The 22,023-nt window shown below is 33.1% G+C and overlaps 2 protein-coding genes across 9 annotated transcripts; one reads left to right on the forward strand and one right to left on the reverse strand.

The window, feature by feature from the left end:
- The first annotated feature begins 3,760 nt into the window (after positions 1-3,760).
- Positions 3,761-12,396, forward strand: LOC105173492 (protein DETOXIFICATION 43). 2 transcript variants are annotated; one of them, XM_088875725.1, is made up of 14 exons: positions 3,761-4,187; positions 4,326-4,459; positions 4,814-4,935; positions 5,313-5,594; positions 5,698-5,900; positions 6,437-6,572; positions 6,874-6,970; positions 7,063-7,163; positions 8,105-8,268; positions 8,386-8,457; positions 9,274-9,390; positions 9,672-9,767; positions 10,691-10,812; positions 12,235-12,396. In XM_088875725.1, the coding sequence occupies exons 2-14, from the start codon at positions 4,380-4,382 to the stop codon at positions 12,296-12,298; spliced, it is 1,656 nt and encodes a 551-aa protein (XP_088731851.1). In that variant the 5' UTR covers positions 3,761-4,187; positions 4,326-4,379; the 3' UTR covers positions 12,299-12,396. The 2 variants fall into 2 exon arrangements, with proteins under 2 accessions (XP_088731851.1, XP_011093550.2); XM_011095248.3 differs by having other exon boundaries at positions 3,764-4,187; positions 5,701-5,900.
- A 3,758-nt stretch (positions 12,397-16,154) lies between these two features.
- Positions 16,155-20,939, reverse strand: LOC105173494 (L-Aspartase-like family protein). 7 transcript variants are annotated; one of them, XM_011095251.3, is made up of 9 exons: positions 20,761-20,939; positions 20,565-20,620; positions 19,883-20,038; positions 19,514-19,777; positions 19,167-19,283; positions 18,367-18,515; positions 17,278-17,569; positions 16,865-17,029; positions 16,155-16,617 (listed from the first exon to the last, which is right to left on the reverse strand). In XM_011095251.3, exons 3-9 carry the CDS (start codon positions 20,036-20,038, stop codon positions 16,363-16,365), a joined length of 1,398 nt encoding a protein of 465 aa, XP_011093553.1. In that variant the 5' UTR covers positions 20,565-20,620; positions 20,761-20,939; the 3' UTR covers positions 16,155-16,362. The 7 variants fall into 7 exon arrangements, with proteins under 7 accessions (XP_011093553.1, XP_011093551.1, XP_011093554.1 ...); XM_011095249.3 differs by having other exon boundaries at positions 19,883-20,283; XM_011095252.3 differs by having other exon boundaries at positions 19,514-19,754; positions 20,761-20,938.
- Between the last annotated feature and the right edge of the window lie 1,084 nt (positions 20,940-22,023).

Consider the following 22,023-nt stretch of genomic DNA (forward strand, 5'->3'; position numbering starts at 1 on the left):
ATATGTCCTTTGTATGTATATATATATAAGCCTTCCTCAGTTGAAGCATATTAGTTATATTTTCTATTATAATTTTATATAATTATCTCTTGTTTTTATTCACTATATATATACATATATATATATATATATTTATTATGTGTTTAAATTTACATCATTTATATATATATATATATTCAAGAAAATTATCATCTATACTAATATAAAAAGAAAAGACAATCTATATTTACAAACATTAATCAATGAGCACTGATTTTTTAACATGACAATTATACACTTATAATAATAAATATGACGCTACGGCTACTTATTTTTTTTCATTCTTTCTTTTTCTTTTTTTCTTTAAATATTATTTTATTGATTTATATATTTATCCTTATTTATAGTATATTTAAAAATATAAAAAAAGTATTTATTATATGCACACAGAGAATGGGTGTCATAACGGCTAGTTTTGTATAAATACTAGTCGTACTAACGCTAGCCCAGCGAGCATATAAAAAGAAACTGTAATGTGAGTGAAGAAAAAAAAAGAAAGAAAGAAACAATCGTGTTGTGAGGAGATGAAAAAAAAGAAATACGTAAAAAAAACAAACATGGATTTAAAGATAAAAAAAAATTATAATTTTTAGTATATTAAAAATATAAAAACTTGTGTGAAAAAGAAAGGTGGGACAAAAACGTGAGAGAAAAATAAAATTAAAATCATGAGATTATTAAAAAATATTGAAATACTATTGTGATCGATCTTTTATAAAAAAAATATAAATTTGAGTATTAAGTTGATATCATAAAAATAATTTTTTTTTATAATAATAGTATCAAAATATAGATATAAATATAGGTAAAGCCAAGCAAAATAAAATTTGTAATAAAGATCATATATATATATATATATATATATATATAGGTGGTTGAAGGTAGGACATACTTCCTAGAAGGTGTTTCTAATTTTCAACGAAGAGCCAACGACCTCAAAAACGTCCCCCAGCAATCTTGTCCGCCTTCTCCACACGTCAAAATCCGAGAAGACAACAAAAATTATATCGGATTATTGTCGAATAAATTTACACATAATGTATGTGTATAATTTAAATTTTATATTAATTATTAAAATACAGTAAATGTATATGAATAACTTAAATTTTTTACTTAATTATATAAAATAAAATAAGTTACAGGTTTTAATTAATTTTTTTATTAATTTTGAATATATATGAATAGAATATTATTGACAGAAGAATTAAAAAAAATGATTATTTTATATAAAAACAAGTATGCTTGATGAGGTAATTTTGGTCGATATACATCTTATCAATAAAAAATTGTTACTTTGACACCGGGGACACTTAATAAATAGTATGAATTTGTCAAAATAAATAAAATTAAGAAAAAAAGAATTCAATAAATAACTGAACAAATGAAAATAAGCTAATTTTAAATATAAATAAATAGAAAATGATCATCGGTATAACTGAGTAATTAAAAAGATGAATATTTGTGGAAGAAAAATATAAATAAGTTATTTTAATTGATATTTTTAGGTGAAAGCAGTGAACTATTAGTATTTGAAATAAATCAGTTTTATACAATCATTCATGTCGAATATTCATATCTAACAAAGACAACAACAATTATACATAGATCAACAATATCAAATAAATTATATCTAAACAACACCTACTATTACAGTAGAACTACATCGCATGCATTGATGGGGTTCGAACCAATGAACTGGTTTAAGGTCATGATCCACTAGAAAAAATATGATCTTCCGCTACGATTAATTTCTCTATAACCAAAAGAAGAAAACTTGTAACAAATACAAATCAACCATGGTTTCACAAGGGCCAATGGCCATTGTTTCTGTAACTGTAGTCAAAACATTAGCCATGACCAAAATATTTATCATAGTTTTGGCCATGACTAAATACCATAGCAAATATTGATTAATCGTGGTAAAAATATAAATTTTTGCTTTGATTTTTATTTAACCGTTGTTAATAGTATTGATTTACTATTATAAATGGTAGTAATGTTCCCCTCTTTTTGGATAGGTAAAATATTAAATAAAATCTTGATTCCATATATAAATGGTAGTAATGTTGAGCTAAAACTTGTGGAAAAGATCAATTACGGATGCAATTAACAATATTAAATAATAACTCCCTAATTAAATTACGAGTAAAATCTGTGGTGCAGGCGTTTGTGAGGACCTCCCTCAGTCATCTCTTCCCTGAATGTTTCTAGTACAAGAGATATCATGGTCCCTTTATTGCACTAATTTAATAATTCAAGAGAGAGAGAGAGAGAGAGAGAGAGAGAGAGAGAGAGAGAGAGAGAGAGGGTGCATTTGTTGTCCATGTTCTGAGTTAGATATATATTTTTCTTCTGCACAAAGATTCCAACTTCGTCCGATCATCTCTCCCCAGATAACTTGGCCAAAATTGTTAAACAAAGTTGTATGAATTTACGGCACAAGAATAAAAGTCGTGGATCCTAGGAAAGTTACATGCACAGTACTAATTGTATCCACATGCATGGATGACAAACCGTTGACCTCGCCAACTTCGACCTTGCTCATCTCGAGTCCAGATATTCAAGAATGTGTTATTGGTATGTACGTTTTCTTTCGACTCTGTATCTGCATCACATTCTTACACGTACGTTTTGAACTGTGGGGTATGTATCCAGGTCCAAATCAAATCACCGTTCCTCACAAATGGAGCGTCCCCGTAAAGTAAATACTTGGAATAAATTTGATATTAATACCTTCACTTGCTCATTTCTACTCCAGTCAAGTGCATTTGGAAAATATATAGAATTGGTTTTGATAATGACATATTATTTTCAGTTTTAATATATGACTGTGAGTTCGATTCAACTTGTAAAGTGTCAAACACTGACACATGTCAAATATGATAGTTCTCCGACACTTCATCAAATTAGCCGGCGTATTGGCAGACATCTACGTATGTTTTTTAAACCATATAATTAAGATGTTAATATGTTAATTTTCATTGTTACATATTTTAATTTTATAATCTCTATAATATATATGTTATATATTATAATAAACAAAAAAGGGTGAAAACATGAAGCGGATTTACATTAAGAATACTATTATGTTCTTGACAGATTGTGAACCTTAAAAATCTAGCACAGACAGTCACTCACATGTGCTTTCTATAACCTCAAACTTTGCAAAAGCTGATTAAGTAGTGTTGCCCCCATGATTACTCCAGCCTTGTCTTTTCTTACATGATTTTTCAAGTACACTGTTTGCGAGCATGCTCATTCACATCAAGTATCCCTAGTTTGTTTTTGTTCTTGTGATTAATTCCACCGGGGAAGTGAGATTATGAATCTTTTTCCTTTAATAGAGCAATTTCCTATAGAAACTAGTTGAATTTACAACGCAAAACCTAAAGGAAAAAAAATTGAGTGGTTTTTATTTTAATTATCATAATAAGAAAAGACACTCCAAAATCATAGATTGCTTATAAGGGTACGTTTGTCAGAGCTAAAGAATTGAGAGCACAACAATATTGAGAGTGTCGGGTCTTACCTGCCACTAGAGCTAACTAATAGAAATGGACCAATAAAAATAAAAGTCTCAATTTTAAAATATCTCGTAAAAGACGTGCATTTTTTCGATCCAAAAGATGGACTTCGGAGAAAAAAAAAAAAAAAGACTAAAATGTCAAAAATTTCAAAACTGTAGAACCAAAAAATGCTGCAATAGAAAATTAGAGACGAAAACGGTCAAATTAATGACCTAATTTACAGAATAAAAACTGCATGCTAAATATACCAGGCAAAACCAAAAATTAAAACAAAATAAAAAATGGAGTGATTTCGATTCTAATTACCATAATGAAAAAGACATATATAACTACGAAATCACTTATAAGAATATGTTGATATAATATTGTCAGATCTAAACAATCGAACCCGAGACTATACAGGGAATGGCAGGTCTTACCTGCCACCAGAGCCAACAAATGTTGGTACTAATAAAGTGTACGTACAATGTCCTAGACTCGCTCCACTCATCGCGTTAACGTTGTCGGCGCTAGATACGCACTGGTCATTATCTTCACGGCTATAAGTGATGAAGTAAACTCGTGCTCTCCAGTTACTAATTATAACAACTGACTTCGTGATCTTGCCTTGAAGTTCTTGAGGTTAGTTACGTACAATTCATCTCGAGTTATCATAATTATGTCCAAGTTCTCTTTTGAATATTGAAGTTTCTGCGTATGTAGTCGTGATTCAGATCATGGTTCTTTGCTGAGAAAATCGTGTTTAATTCTTTGAAACAGCTCAGGTTAAGACAACCTCCGTCGGTCGCAGTCGTTGGATCTCTGATCATAATCATGGCTGAGGATGCTGCTATGGTCGCCCCACTCGACAGGAACTGGAAGATACCAATATCCGTTTTCTTCAAAGATGCTAGGTAATCTTGAAGTTTCTCGACAACTGTAGTGATGGATCCTAGCTTAAACATCTTATCATTGTCTAGTAAATCGTTGGTCCAATGTAAGGGAGTCAGATCGATTATTGCCGATGAGATTTCGAAAACTACGGGTTACACTTGTTGAAATGAGTTTAACTTGTTGCTCCTGCCTGAATTAGTTTCATTTAGGATGTACGAAAACCAAAGAAATATAACAAGAATGTTTTCTATGATTTACACAGGCATGCAAGTTGATTAACTATTACAAGACTGTTTTTATTGTTTCTAAGTCAGTTTTTCTTCTCAATCTTTGCAAAACGATGGTCTGTTATTGCTAATTTGTGTTTTCGACAGGTATGTTTTCAAGAGGGACGAGCTAGGGAGGGAAATACTGCAAATTGCGTTGCCTGCTGCCCTGGCATTAGCCGCAGATCCTATTGCGTCCTTGATCGACACCGCATTCATTGGCCATTTAGGTATATTTCACTAGTCAGGAGAAATATGATTTTTCATTATAGTTAATTACCATAATTAAAAGTAAAAAATCGAGGTGAAACTATTAGCCGATGTTTCTGTAGCTGAGGTCAAATCATATGTCATATTTAAAAACTACGACAAATTTGGCCATGAGTGAAACTACGACGAACGTTGATAAATCGTGAGTATTTGCATTGGCTTTGTTTTTGAATGGTAGTCAAGCCAAAATAATTTAAAGTGCAGAGAATAATTAATTTTTTTGGTAGTGCATAGACATTATTTTCTCTTGATCATTACATCCTTGACTAAGTAATTAAGCATGGACAGCGATTTACTCCAACATCCTTCGATGTATGATTTGGTTTGTCCGGTCCAGGTCCGGTGGAAATCGCGGCTGTAGGAGTTTCTATGGCTATTTTCAATCAAGCCTCCAAAGTCACCATATTCCCTCTTGTTAGCATCACTACTTCATTCGTGGCCGAGGAAGAAACAGTTCAGAGAATCAGTCAGGAAAAGCAAAAGGGTAGCAGTACTGATGATTTGGAGAAAGGATCTTGTAAGAATGGGGAAACGGAGGCACCGGTAGGAGACCATGATCCCACAATGTTGGAGAATTCAGACATAGAAGATGTAGTAAAGGATGAGACCTCAGAAGATGGTTTGTGTACTATCCATAATCCCGAATTCTGGCATCTTGTTTTTTTCTTGTCTATTTTTGCTCGGAATGGATTCGGATCAGTTCTTAAACTTTCGTTCATCAGCAGAATGCAAGATGACTACGTGCAAAACGGTTGATGCTCCGTGCAGCAGCAGCAGCAGCACGAAGAAGGGAAAAACGAAGGAGCGCAGACATATTCCTTCAGCATCTACTGCGCTAGTTCTTGGGGGAGTTCTTGGACTTATGCAGACCGTATTCCTTATATTTCTTGCAAAACCATGTTTAGGCATCATGGGAGTGAAATCTGTAAGAACCTACGTTCATTTCATAACTGCGTGGGCTTTCTTTTTTTCTTTTTTTTAATAATGAAATAAAGGGTAAATTACATCGATGCTTTACATAAATATTTTCTGTTTTTTGCAAAATTAAAAGTATATTCTCTGAGATTTTTAATTGTTATTTTGCATCGGCAAAGACTCATATATGCACCTCTAAAGTAAATTTTGTAAAGAGTATGGGGTTTGCATAATTAAACCTAATTTTATAGGATGTCAATAAAATTATCTTAGGGTTAAAATGCAATTTACCCCCTTGTCATATGGAAAATGATAAATAAAAAAATCTTATAAAAAAAAATAGCAAATTATCCCTTGTATTTTGAAAAGTAAAGCAAATTACGTCCCTATCTAAATTGTCGTAAGGGAGATACTCATTTTTCAAAATATAGGGGTTAATTTACTAAGTTTTTTTTTATAGGGAATTTTTTGCATCTTTATCATATGTCTTTTGCCCTTAAAAACATGTCATGTATATATAATTGAAGGTTTGCTTGATGAAAATAGGGATCAGCGATGCTACCGCCTGCGCTCAAGTACCTGACAATAAGATCACTTGGGGCACCGGCAGTTCTTCTGTCTCTAGCCATGCAAGGGGTGTTTCGAGGTTTTAAGGATACTAAAACTCCTCTCTATGCCACCGGTAATGACTTCTCCATTCTTACATTCTTCTTTCTTTTAGCGCAACGTCTGCGTGATTATATCTATACTATTATAAAAAAAAAAAAAAAAAATCTTTTATCATACGAACTTTTGAATACTCAAAATTAGTGTTTAATTTATTTCTTTCATTAAAAAAAATTGGTCAAAATAGTCATTTTCATATTTTTTAATAATCTCACGGTTACAAGTTCTGAATTTTTATTCAATTTGCAAGCGCAGACGTTCTTAAGTTTTTCTTCTTTGTTGCTGGTTCTACTGACAGTTGCTGGTTCTACTGACAGTTGCTGGAGATCTAATGAACATAGTTTTGGATCCAATCCTTATATTTGCTTGTCGGCTGGGCGTGATTGGTGCAGCTATTGCTCATGTCCTTTCACAGTAAGAACTAACGAACTAGATAGACGTTGTTGTATTGTTGGATGTTATCAGCTTTAATTACTCACTCGCACAAACATGGGGTTTTAATTCAGGTACCTGATCTCCATGGTTCTCTTGTCCAAGTTAATGAAACAAGTCGATCTATTGCCTCCCACTATTAAAGATCTGCAGTTCAGCAAATTTCTCAAGAACGGTACGTATGATGCTTCTTTTTTTTTAAATAGTTTAAATTTTTAGATGAAATAATGATTTTTCGCCTTGAGTTAATGATAAACTGTTGCTCGAATTAGATTTGATCGAACCAAACTAATCACATAGCAAGTGTATATAGTTATTTTTCCTAAACTATATACCAACTACACGACAAGTGCATTGCATTTGCCATATGATTGATTTAGATACGATCGAATCGAGTTCGAACTAAAATTTCTCGATAGAGTGATATATCATCTGCATGTGAGGGGACATATTATAAATATTAAATATTAGGGTAGATTATATCCACATGTCCTGGATTTAAGTCTAATTACATAAACATTTACTTTGCAAAATTACTAGTGCCAAAAAGGACCAAATTGCTATGTTTTTGGACTATATACACAAATTTTAACTGAACAGTATAATTTGGTAAAGCGTAAATCAAAGTTGAAATGATTCATTCTTGTGTGACCAATGTCGCAATTTTACCTCTTTTGACCCACTAATCGCTTAGGGCACTAGACTTTCACATGCTGATTTGCCGTTAACATTTGACGGCGGTTAGCCACGGGGGCCTTTTTGCTATGATTTTTGCCTCCATTCGTAATTTTTAACGGAACGTGAGGTCAGACAGGTATGAAAATGGCCCTATTTTGTGGGACAACTTTTGCAATTATGCCGCTTTGTCAGCTCACATAATCTCAATCTCTTTCAACTTTTCTTTTATGTTCTAATGGTTTAAACTTTTAAATAAAATAATTGTTCAAGTTCTACAAAGAAATTAATATCACCAGCACATGATAAATTATCACTACATTAGAGATATTAAATATTAAATAATTCTCCCCTCTAACAACTTAAACTTAGAGACGGTTGTTGTACATTTTGTCATTTCATGCTGCATCTCAGCTCACATGTAATTTCAAACTCTTGTAGGCTTTCTCTTACTAGCGAAAGTGATAGCAACAACCATTTGTGTGACCTTGGCAGCGTCGATGGCTACAAGGCTTGGATCCACACCCATGGCTGCTTTCCAGGTATGCTTGCAGGTGTGGTTGACATCCTCACTCCTTGCCGATGGCTTGGCCGTTGCCGGACAGGTAAACAACTCTCGTCAACCCCAATTCTTTACTACGTACAGTACTCATCAAAACCTGTTCTAGATCGAAGTTCTCATCAAGAAAATTATTACCTACTGTTGAAATCCAACATTGTAGGCAATCCTTGCTTGCGCATTTGCTGAGAAAGACTACAAGAAAGCAACGGCGGCTGCTGTCCGTGTCCTGCAGGTGTGTTTCATTTGAATATATACAGTCGTTCTGATCAATACTATTGTCACTTGCTGTATATTTTTAACGAAATTTAAAAAACCATACCATATGTGATATTTTGTTATAGTACTATGTGGAAAAATTGCAATTTACATTCCGTAACTTGCTTTATTCGCAATTTAGTTCTATTATTTTACGACTCAACAGATTTAGTCCTACAAATTCAAAAAAAATATTGTAATTTACGTCTCATATAACTATTTCTATTAAATTGTTATAAGAAGGAGCACCTGCATGCAACACATTTACTCTGTTAACTTCTTTAGTTGAGTAAACAGACGCACGTGCTACTTTATTAACAATTTAACAAAATGGGTAATGAGACGTAAATTGTAAATTTTTTGGACTTGTACGACTAATTCTGCTGAGTCATGAAACAATGGGATCAAAATCGCAAATAAGATAAATTATAAGATGTAAATTGCAATTTTTTCGCTATACATCATAGTTATTTGACAACGGGTTTAATACAATTTACCCCCTGTGATATTGTAAATGAGCAAATCATCCCCCTATGCTAAAAACATAGCAATTTACCCCCTCCCCAAGCCCCCCATATTTTTTAGAATGAAGCAATTTACCTCCTAAGACACACAGGGGGGTAAATTGCTTCATTTTAAAAAATATAAAGAGGTCAATTATTATTTATTTTTATAAAAATATAATTTATTTATTTGCAATATTATAAGAGATTGCTTGTATTTTTTTTTTCCATTCAACAGCTGTCTATTCATCCTGAGGTTGTTTTCTTTTTTTTTTTTTAATTATGGGCAGATGGGATTCGTGATGGGACTAGGGCTTGCTCTTGTGGTGGGACTTGGTCTCCAATTTGGATCAGGAATATTTTCCAAGGACAAAAGTGTTATTCATATTATCGCCATAGGCATCCCGGTAATTGATTTCAACTGTCTAACCATGCTGAACTTTTTAGTTTTTGGATAATTACAATGTCACCCCTCAATTATGATTAAATTATAAAAACCACCCATATCTTCTGAATAAATATAGTTTTACCCCATACGATTGATGTTCTCACTACCTCAAGAAGTCCAGATTTTGAAACATTATTATTGTTTCTGCAATTTACTGACAGTTGCAGGAGTGTAATGTAATAACACCCTTCTCTTTCCACCTTCTGATCTAACATGAGTGTGTACTGTGGTCATGATCAGTTTGTTGCAGCCACACAGCCTATAAATTCACTGGCATTTGTTTTTGATGGAGTCAATTTTGGAGCATCTGATTTTGCATATTCTGCTTACTCCATGGTAACTCCACCACCTCTATCTCCTGTCTCCATTCAAAACGTATGTATTTTTTATTAAGATTAATTTATCATAATTAAAAATAAAAATTCATAATAAATATTAATTAATTATAATCGCACCGACTAATAGCATTAAGCAAGCGAATAACCATGAAAAATGATTTGGCCGTGGTTAAAAATTACGACAAAAAAAATAAAATTAGCAACAAACCAAAAAAAAAAAAGAATTTTAATATTTTCAGTAATTATGCAAATTTAGCCATATGATTTTAATAGTGATTATTACTTTGTCAAAGTTTTTTATTAACAAAATTAGTGACAAAAAGTTGTTATTAAAGATATGGTTAAATTACATTGACATCCCTTAGGTTAGGTAAAAATATACAAACACCCCCTTTATTACAGCTACACTTCCCGAGGTTATAGTTAGAATTACAACTACACCTCTATTCAAATGCAAAACTTACACAAACACCCCCTGAATACATCAACATCCCTCGGGGAGTGTAGCTGTGATTTTGTAAAATCACAAGAAGTATTTGTGTAATTTAGCCTAATTTTAGGGGTGCGAATGTAATTTAGCCTAAAGATAAATATGTGGCATATATATAATGACGACATAGTGATGATAAATAATTATTGTTACTAATTACTTATAGTGACAACTTTATTTTTAATTTCGTTATTAATAATTATATTTTATCATAGTGAACCATGTAAATTTTGACTAATTATAGTCAAAATTTGAGTTTTTTTGTGTTAATTTTATTTAACGATGATAGATAATATTGAATCATCATTATTTTTAAATTGTGGTCATTTATAAATATAAAAAATAATTCATTTATTTTGTAATGCACGCACAGTCAATTCTGAAAAATTACGTACATCTCTTCATAACTAAAGTTGATTGAATATTTTCAGATTCTTGTGGCCATACCGACCATTGGATCCTTGTTTGTCTTGTCCAAATCTAATGGCTTTGTCGGAATATGGCTGGCTTTAACCATTTATATGGCCTTGAGAACATTTGCTGGGATTTGGAGGTAATTTAATATTTTTTCAGTTAATTCTCTTAAACTGCATTTCATGCTTCAAAGTATCAGTCAATATTCGATAATTTAAGGTAGCAAATAACTATCAATATCTATTCTTTTTAATATATATATATATATATATGTATTGCGAATAATATTTTAATAGCATATTATCAATCATTTTAGAATTTGAATAACATCATATTATATATCGTGAATGCATGGAACGTATATCCATTGATAAAAGTTATACTTTTATTTTATTTTTTTTAAATTTTCAAATTAAAGGGTCACGTGCCTAGTATGTGGTAATTTATAACGAATTTAGCATTTTCAACGATGTTTAGATTAAGTGTGTTCTTTCTAAAGCATAATTCTCAATTAAAAATTTAAAATCTGATAGGATCAAAAGTATCGCTCCCTATAGTTATAGGTATTATTTCATGTCAAACCACTAGGAAAAAATGTAGGTGTTATTTCATGTCCGAGCACTACGAAAAATGCAATTTTAATCTCATAACTATACAGATGGCAATTCTGATTTCATTGTAAAGGCACAACATCAACATTTTGGTCGGAATTCCCAATTTATTTCGATCATGTGTAGATCACATGATATTTTTTGACAAAAATAGCATATTATCAGTCAATTTTATCCTTGATTTGGAAGATAAATTATTCTATTTTAAAACACAGAAAGTAAATTTTTAATTTTTTATAGGGGGTAATTTGTTCATTTACAATATCAAAAGGGATTACTTTTATTTTTCGTGGCGTTTTCCAATAAATTAGCACATTTCGTCGAATTGTAACCTCAATGTGCGATTTTTGGTTTTATAGTTATAGGATCAAAATTGCCACTCCTATTACAGATTTATTAAGATCGTTCCTAACAAATTAATCATGCTAAAATATTATTTTCCTATTTATCTCTTAGTTATATATATATATATATATAGGATTAAATGCAATTTTGGTCATCTAACTATAGCCAAATCCCGTTTTAGTCCTTTAACTATAGTCAAATCCAAATCCTAACAAGTTAAAGGACTAAAATAGAATTTGACTATAGTTAGAGGACCAAAATTACATTTAATCCTATATATATACATATATTATACATTCTCTAAAGTATTTAAAAATTTTCTTCTAATCAATTAGTCAGGGAGACAAATTATTTGCCTATTTATTTTTTTTAGTGGGATATATTTTTCATTGTCTAATATTAGGACTACTAAATAATTTTCGTGTTTTTTTGTAAAATTTTATTCTTTTCCAACTCATTCTGATTTATTATTAAAAAGATTACTTAATTAAAAGTATGAATATCTTTTGACAAAGACAACAAACACGTATGAGCTTCCTACTTTTATGTATAGTATATAGATATATAACATTCATTAAGCAAAATATTGGAATTTGTATTTGCAGGATGGGTACAGGAACAGGACCTTGGAGCTTTCTCAGAGGTCGATCCTTGCCGTCGAATGTATGATCATAGTATTTTTGGAAAATATACAATAAAAATTTCAGCTATAGCTGTTTTTTCTTCCACATATAGCTATATATATATATATATATATATTCTGTGTATTTTTCATGTATTTCTAATTTTGGGATAGAACTTATTTACGCTATGTTCTATCAGTATACGTACATTTTGATTTGCATTCTCCACGTAGCTTTCGCAAGAATATCATGACCCCACATATATATATCTATATATGTGTAATGTGTTCTGGGAACCAAAAGTCATGTTTGAGAACTTCTTGTCCAAATCATAAATATTAGTATTGGTGATCGGAAAATCAATTAGTTAGTTGTTTTCAACTGGTAAACGTTTTCATTGATTTGTAAAAATTCCATAAATGTGAGTCTATAGATGAACGCTAACAAAAAGGGTACAAGTAATAAATAGGTGTAACCTTCTTTTGTTCTTTTCAACCGGCAAACATTTTCATCGATTTGTTCACTTTATACTCCAAAGTAGAAGTTTTCTAAAGATGATCCACGCGACACAGAGGAGAAACAAGCACTACAAAAGAAAAGCTTAATATTACGGTATCTTTTGTTATGGGTTAAAATTCGTTGCTAAAACTGTCATTTGCTGCACTATTTTTCACGTTGTAAATATTTTGGTAGCAAAAGGCCTTTTTCTTATAGTGAACTTTGATCTCCTTGCTAGAGGAAATCAAAGTTCGATTTGGAAGGCAATGATTCAAGAGAACTACATTATGATTTAGTGTATTCTCTTTTATCAATGGTCCAATGAGTCTTAGTTAAATTTAATTTAATAAAATTCAACTAAATTAAGCCCACTACCATTTAATCCAAATAAAGACATGAGCCCAAACACTCTTAATTAATAAATTCGATTTATTAATCAAGATAAGCCCAATTAAATTAATTCAATCTTGAGTCATTCATCCAATGAATTATCCCATGTGTAAATAATCTAATTATTTACGTCTCCCAATATTAATTATAAATCAATTCATCTGTGTGTGTAACTCTTTAGGTTTACCATCAGCTAGATTTGGACTGATGTCCAACACAACTGATTAACTAATTCTAATTTAATTAAGTAATTTTTATTAATCATTCATCATAAAAGCCCGGTCACTATTGGTGCCATCTAGCAATGATCTATGACACGACAGACTATGTAAATGATGGTGTGAACATTTATGCTCCTGAATTTCATACGGGTACGATCCTTCTATCTATCATCTCCTGGCCTTAGTCTAAGGCATGAAACTGGATGTTGGTTCCCTTCCTGGACTAGACATTTATGCTTTAATACTTGAGACTTTGTTTTGCTCCATTACTCAACACAAAAAATCATTTTCTATTCGATCAACCACTGTGGCCACATGTTCAGAAAGTATAAGAGTCTGATTAGTATGTAGGAATGGAATTGAGTGGGAATGGAATGGATTGAGGAATGAATAAAGATGGAAAATGAGTTGCATTTAATAGCATTCCTATTATTGGTATATCAATAAATTAGAAGGTAATATAATTCATTCCTTAGTTCCTTAGTTGATTCCATTAACATAATTGATCATTATAAAATAATGATTAGTAATAAAATAAAATTATTTTTATAAAAAAATTTCTCTTTAATAATTTTTTTAAAAGAATTATTTATTCATATTTTTTGAAAAAAAATATATCTATATAAATTATTTATTTATATAATAAATAATTTATTGACTCGTTAAACATATAGATAATATTTTTTTGCGAAAATAAAAAACTTAATTCAAATTATCAAATGGATAATGTATTTAATTTGTGCATTTACCATTATTTATTCAATACTCAGTTAAAGAATTTTTTTGAATTAATAAAAATAATTAAATATCAAAGTGGTAATTTTTTTTCTTACCATGCATACATAATAATTTTTTAGTACTCGAACAAAACTTATTTAAATTTAATATTGTTTAAAATTAAATATTAACTAATACAAGAAAAAAAAGAAGAAAGAAAGAAAGAAAAAGAGAGAAATTTGATTCCCAAAATGTTGGGAATAACTAATACCATCTTGGGGGGAGGGAATGACTAATCCCTTAAGGGAATAAGAATTCTATGAAAATGGATATTCCCAAACTTAAAGTATACCAATCAAACATGTAACAATGGACTTAAGAATACCATTTTCAAGTGCATAGGAGATACTACTGTTACATTCTGATAGGAGACGAATCATTTTCTTGAAGCTCATTGTTCTCACTATCTATTTTGATTGCACTGGATAAGGCTTATAATGATCATATTCGTGAAACGATCACTTCTCACCATAGTTAAGATACAACCATCGTGCGTTCGTGACTACCATGGTTCCTCAATTCTAAGAACTAATCCTGTACTATCATAGCCGAAAAATTTCAGTCATACCAACCAAGCCTTTAAGGCTTTCATATGATAATTCACGCAAATCAATTAAGTTGGTTTAACACTTAGTCAACCAACCCACTAAGATCGTACAGACGTCCAACGTTGATCGTCGATAAAACATAGCACTCATTCGATGAATGCGATGCTTAGTGCCAGTCTCCGTAGGATACACGATACTGTCTCGAAGTCCCTGACTTCGAACGTTTTAGATCCAACCCTCATCAATTGGTTTCGTAGCCGACATCCAATCCGCAACTCAACTACATATGTTGTCTATATGGTCTATGGATTTTGTTGTGATATTAATAGAATTCAACATAATAAATGAGCATAAGCTGCACAACAAGGATAAAGTCAAGAATAAATACTCATTTGTATTCATTAAATAATATTACATTATATTGAGTTTGTTAGATAGATTATATAAAGGCCAATTCAATTAATTTTTTGTCACCTATTTTAACATCAAGCACTCGTGGCTAATATGTTGAATGTGTTCAAGCATGCCTTTATGTGAATATGCATTTAATATGCTTAGAACATTATGTCAAAGTTGGTTTAATTTGGTTATCATTATTTGTGCTGAAAATATTTGTTAAAGCATGATATGTTCAGTTTGTAATCAGAAATTTCGAGAACGTTTGAAAAAATAATTGGGCATGCACGTGATTGGTCACTGGTTAGATTGTTGGATCGGGCAACAATCTGTGCACACGAGCCTGATTTGCGCGCGAGCCACGCGTATACCCACATATACTTTTATTTGTAGCTTTAAAATATGTATTTTGATACTATATGAAAAACGGCAAAAACCTTGAACCCAATAAGACCACAAATTGTAGTTTTGATTACTGCTGAGTTGGACTTAAGCTAAGTATTCCTAAAATAGAAAACATTGAATTGGACCGAAAAACTATTAAAATTGTCCAAATCCGTTTAAATGTGTTATCAAAAGCGTCGCTTTGGCCGAGTGGTTAAGGCGTGTGCCTGCTAGAGTTCGAATCTCTCAGGCGACGTTCTGCTGGAATTCTTTTCTTCTTTCCCTTTTTGGTTTAGAAGTTACAACTGGAACTGATTTTTACTCATTTTTCTGTCAGTCTGCCTTTGCTGAGACTATACACAATTCCATTCCTTGACATTGCCTGATTGCTTTGCTTTTCTCTCCTACACCACATTTCACTAACTTTATTTTTCTTCTTTTCCTTAACTTCTTATTCCAATCGAATTAAACTTATAAACCAATCAAATTGCACTCATTATTGTACTTGTCATGTAAATAATGATTAAATTATACACATCAGGTGGCAACTATATTGCACTTGCATATATATAGTTAAGGTGATGTAACCAAACTCTTATCAGCGAAAAATATCCTGTTTGGTGATTGCCCCTCCTGTGTTTCTGTTGTTGAAGAGGGATAAAGGGGAGAAAACCGAAATCACAAGGAATGAAAAGTCATAAACGACTAAGATATATTATCAAGATTCGACTCATTACTTTATTAAATAATGAGAGTCGAGTCCATATATTTATAGGCTTACAAAATGCAGAGCCCTATCCAAATCGGAATTCAAAAGGTAAAATCAACTAACTGGAAAGACTTCAAGGAAAAATATGATTCTACCCGACCAATAACTAAAAATAACATGGTCTCCATCACTTTCGGCTTAGGTCTAACTTAGCAACCCAGTAATCAAGTTGACTGGATACACATTCTGAACCTGTGGATCCATATGAACTGAACTTTTTGATTGCATTTTCGACTCCAAGAAACTCATACACGTCCTCATCGAATACCGTGCTTATACTTCTAAGCTCAGCAAGACTCAGATCTTGAAGCTGGCATTTTCTTGAAACACAGAAAGCAACAGACCTTCCGACTATATCATGAGAAGTTCTGAAAGGTATTCCCTGCACACAATACACCATTAGCCTTTTGTCTGTTCCAAATCTCAAGGGAACACTTACATTTTCATTTTCTGTGCTTTCTTTTTTGTGCTGCTATATGTTAACACACTTTATGTCAGCAAAATGGGCTCATCGTGAAAAAGAAATTCTCACATTCCATTACCAAAACTAATGTTACATGTCTGGGAGTAAGACTTTAAGACTAGGATCCGTGACAACAGAAGGTAATCTTAAAGGGGCGTGATAATACCTTTTTGACAAGGTAATCTGCAAGTGTTGTTGCATCCAGGTGACCGGCTGGCAGAGCATTCCGGATCCTCTCCTGATTAAAGGTGATATTGTCTGCAAATTCTGCAGACACTTCAAGCATTCCCATTATCGTTTTGACACTGTCGAATACAGGTTCTTTATCTTCCTGTTCCAAGGAGACAAAAAGTTAAGGTTCTTTGCATTGGCTCTAAGAGCACAACTACATGAACTTCAAACATGGCTAGGCCATATATTATAATCAAGAGAAGATAAGAGAGTGATCGACAATGATAAGCCACGGGTAAAACAGAGGGATAGGGACCGGTAGTTTGTAAGAGATAGCAAGCATGGGACATCAGCAAATGACGCTGGACCAGGACTACATCAAATTAGGTAACTGCAGTTGTTTTATACCTGTAAATCCCTGTTGTATGCATGTGGAAGACCTTTGCACAATACAAGAAGTGAAACCAGGTCTCCTACAACTCTGGCAGATTTGCCTCGGACAAGTTCCATTGGGTCTGGGTTCTTTTTCTGAGGCATTATACTACTTCCAGTTGAAACAGAGTCACTGGGGGTGAGAAAGCCAAATTCTTCTGATGCCCATAGTACCCATTCTTCACCAAGCCGAGAGAGATGGATGGCTGTGATGGAATTCGCAGAGAGGAACTCCAAAACAAAATCTCGATCTGAAACTGCATCAATGCTGTTTCATATAATAATGTTACCAATAATTGAATAAATTCAAATCAACGGGGAGCATAATAGATAGAGAGTGAATCGAAATACTAGGATCCGTTGGATACATCTCAATCGCGGAAAATGTCCAACTATGTATACATCAATAAGAGCAAGTTTGCGGAAAGCACCCAAAGATACCCACAATGAAGCATTAACATTATCAGATGCAAATACAAATGAACAGGGCAACTTGTTCCAGAAATTCATCAGACACCTTTCTTTCCAAAGCAACAGGTCATCACATCATTATGCATGCGTGAGGAACTTAGCTCTACGTGGAAAACTTTTATACACTCGGTTTACTGATAAATTAGGTCAAAGAGTCATGCCATTTAGGTAATGCTGACCCCAAAACTATGAGTGGAAAGAGCTATCTTGTAAAAGAACAAAAAGGCAATCCACTTTGAATGGACTATCTTAAGTTCAAAGGTTAATCCCTCTTTGAAGCACAGGGCTTATCTGGAAGCCAAAAATTTAACATAGACTATAAGTTTATACAAGTAAGGAGGAGTTATGCTACTAATAAGAGTCATAAAAGGTAGGTATTTCAGTTTCCAGGAGAACCGGGTGGATTGTCATTGTGCCTTTGCAAATGGCTGTTTGTGGAAGGGTGTAATGAAAACAATGTCAAGATTTTGATAGGGAAATGTAAGAACACTGACTTACAAAATAAATAAATGAATAAAGAACAGAAAGAAAAGAAAAACATGCACTCCATGTAAGACTCTTTGAACTTATAGGCTATCAATATTCTGATCCTACCTGTTTCTCATGGGGGCAGTGAACCCCAGAGCCTCGGAAGTCATAAACCTATCAATGGGCAGGCCAGTGCCAGCTAATGCACAGGCACCCAGGGGACAGAAATTCATCCTCACGCGGCAGTCTAGCAAACGGGATGCATCACGTTCAAGCTACAACACATCATTGAACCAGTAATAAGCATGATGGAAGGTGATCATAAATTTAAAGCATCTCTAACAGATGAAGATGATCCACAGATTACTAATTGAAAATGCAAAGGAGAAACCATGCAAAGATTGAAAGGAAAGGAGCAGAAAAGGAACGAGAAAAAGATAGACAAATTTGGGACAGGTGAGAGAAAAGAACCACCATCACAAGGAGAAAAACCATATCAAATTGTCACAACGATCAACCATACTCATACAAGATGATTCATATGAGTATCTGAGACTAAAGGCTTCCCTTTTTCAGTGGGCGATAGGATTCCACCTAAGAACTATTAAGCAATATATTCAAGAACCACATTCAACACTAGGATACCAAATAAATGTCAAACAATAAATGGATTTCCTCATTAATCCTACGGGACATGCATGCCATTGATGCCGACATCCAGTTTGGGCTTAGGGCTCAGACTTCAGTTGGACCATTATTTCAAAGTAGTTCTTGATGATCACTTTAGTTTTTCTTATTTACTTATCCTGAGAATCCTAATTATACCACAACATAATTTTTCTGTCTTCGTCATGGTTATACTCAAGTGATAACTAAAATAGTTCAACATATTATACACTATATCAGTCTTACCATAACCAACTAACCTGCTCAACATATGCCAAAAGAAGATGTTGCAGAAGAACAGGTTGTGCCCTTTGCAAATGAGTATACCCTGGAACTATCAGACCCTCATTCTTCAGAGCCAGCTTGACCAGCGAAACCTGCAGAATAATGTCAAATGGTCTCAGTTGAGCACTAATGATGCTAGGATATGAGGATACATTAGTGATAACATAACACATTCCAGTCAGTGACAATTTGATTCTACTTAATAGATTAGATAGTTATAGACTGGATAAGAATTTTATTCTACCAAAGACCACTATCATTAGGAATTGGCTGTATGTTAAACGAGAAAACAAGATACTATCAAGTTACCGGAGCAAATTACCTGCAGATGCTTAATACGTAAAGCAATTGCATCAATAGCATCACGGCACCAGAGGCGAAAATCAGTGCAAACTTGATCATTTCTACTGCGAGCAGTGTGAAGCTTTTTTGCAGGCTCACCAACCAAGTCAGTAAGTGCCGCTTCAATGTTCATGTGCACATCCTCTCTGTCGGTCCTCCAGGCAAATTCTCCTCTCTCAATCTGCCTCTCAATCTCATCAAGACCTTTCAAAATAGTGTCCCTGTCGCTGTCGGTAATCAATCCCTATATCGATAATTATACAACAGAACTAAGAAAGCAATTAACAAGCACTCATAAAGTAACAACAGCACAATTAAGTCTACGAAAATATCCAGAGACTATTGGCACCTGACGAGCAAGCATGGCTGCATGTGCACGGCTGCCCATGATGTCATGCTTGTAAAGGGCTTTGTCAAATGAGATTGACTCTGTGAATTTCTCGACGGCATCAGTGACACTCTCCTCAAAGCGTCCCCCCCAAAGCTTCACCTCTTTGGAGCTCATCTGCAGGGCGGCGACCGAGAATGAGCGACGGTGAACTACTACTGGCAGGTTAGGACTTCTAATAATGGGAGTGAAGAAGGGTTTGGGAAGTGATGAGAAAAATGGCATGGTTTCTGCCGAGTAGGCTAAAAATGAGTCCATTATCATCTGCTAGGGCAAATGGGCAGATCTTGTCGGCTAAAATAGGTCGACTTTACAAAGAGGATCCAGGTAAAGGGATCCGAAAACTAGTCCCCCGCCGGGTCCTATGAAAAAAACAACATTCGTTTTGCATTAAGAAAAAAAGAGAGAAAAAGAAAAACCAAATAGTAAAAGTAACAATAAAGCTCACGAAATTAAGAATGTAGTAACCTAACCATGAAATTTCTAATTCGTCTTTTTGCTTCCTATTTAAGGTTTACCAGAAGGAGAACCACATGTTCTCTTGCCCACCATATAAAAGTCGACAGCACATAAGTTAAACCTAACTGAACTAGTAAGATAACCCTAATTGAAGACTTTCTTGATCTGGGTTTGCCACTAGTACCTGGTTTAGAACGGCGGAACAACTTCCTGGACAAGTATGAGAGGAGTCTTTGTAGCCTACAGAAAAGTATTTAACCTAATTAAGCTTTTCCATTCAAGCCCATTGATTAGAGGATAATTGAACGAAATGTGGAGTAGTAAATGGAAATGTTCGTGTGTGGAGTATTTGGCACAAATGCAGTTCTATTGTTTCTTACCTAAAGTATGGAGGAGGTGACGGGATTGGCAGATGGACGTGGCGGTGGTCCGTCACCGGAGGAAGCGCTCTGTTTGCGGCTGGGCTGGCTAAGCAGATGGCGGCGGGCCGCTGGAATGGGCGTGATGTTTGAGATACAGCACTGAGCAGTGGGAGGAAGTGAGGGTTGATGAATTATAAAAGTTAAAATTCAACGAAAGTAACCCCACACCATTCATTAAAGATAAATAAATAATCCCTTATTAGTGTATTTAACTTTTTGCCTTCAAAAATAATTTTGCAACAGATTGTTACAGAATATACTTTTTATGTTTTCTTCATATATCTGAATAATAATTTTCAATATTCTAATAACTTTTATATTATTATTGTTATTCAAACATAAGAATAAAGATTATAGTAATCCGTGAGTAATTTCTTATAGTAATATTTAAGTTAAATTACATTAACAAAAATGGTCCCAAGGTTAGATTCAATCATATAAATATTTTATATTTTTTATAAATTTATACGTATATATCTTAATATTATACTTATAATTATAAGTGCATCTCAAGATACACAGTGGGTCAAGTTGAATTGGCCCACTAAATAAACGGGTTGGTTCAATTTAGACCTGATTGGAATCGGACTGATTCGAAGTATTAATACCTAGATAAGCCCGACTCAATGGATCAGGATCGCTTGATTTAGGGTCGAGTCTTGTTCGGACTAGTGGGTTGGTCCAATTGAGCTAATTAATGATGTATGGTATGTAATTTTTATTTTATTTTTTTAAGTTTACTATATTAGTATTAGTCTAGAACTTTTACTTCTATATTTTTTGTACGGTAATTTATTAATGCTCATTTTTTATTTCTCAATGTGTATTTGAAGTCTTCTTTTTTTGTTATTATTTAAATTATTATTGTAAGCTTGTTAGTTAAATTATTATTTAAGTTATGTAATTTTGACTATTTTTTTTAGTTACAAATTTTTGTTTGATTTAATTATTATTTATTTGTTCCATTAAACAATCGTAAATTTAAATAATTATTCAAAAAATACCTTAATTTTTTGTAAAAATAATAAAAACTAAATAGGCCTAATCGATCTTGATTCGGGCTTAGGTTGGGTCTGGACCGAGCCTCAACCATAGGTGCACCATTCAGCCTTAGCATAGCACACTGCGGAAGGTAGGGGCGATCACGGTGTTGTTTCGATTTTTTTTAAACTATTTTTTAAGAGATTGTCATTGACGATTTTATAAATAATTTTTCAAATT

This window comes from Sesamum indicum, linkage group LG11 (genome assembly GCF_026168435.1).
Source record: "Sesamum indicum cultivar Baizhima isolate 11 linkage group LG11, ASM2616843v1, whole genome shotgun sequence".
NCBI lineage: Eukaryota > Viridiplantae > Streptophyta > Magnoliopsida > Lamiales > Pedaliaceae > Sesamum > Sesamum indicum.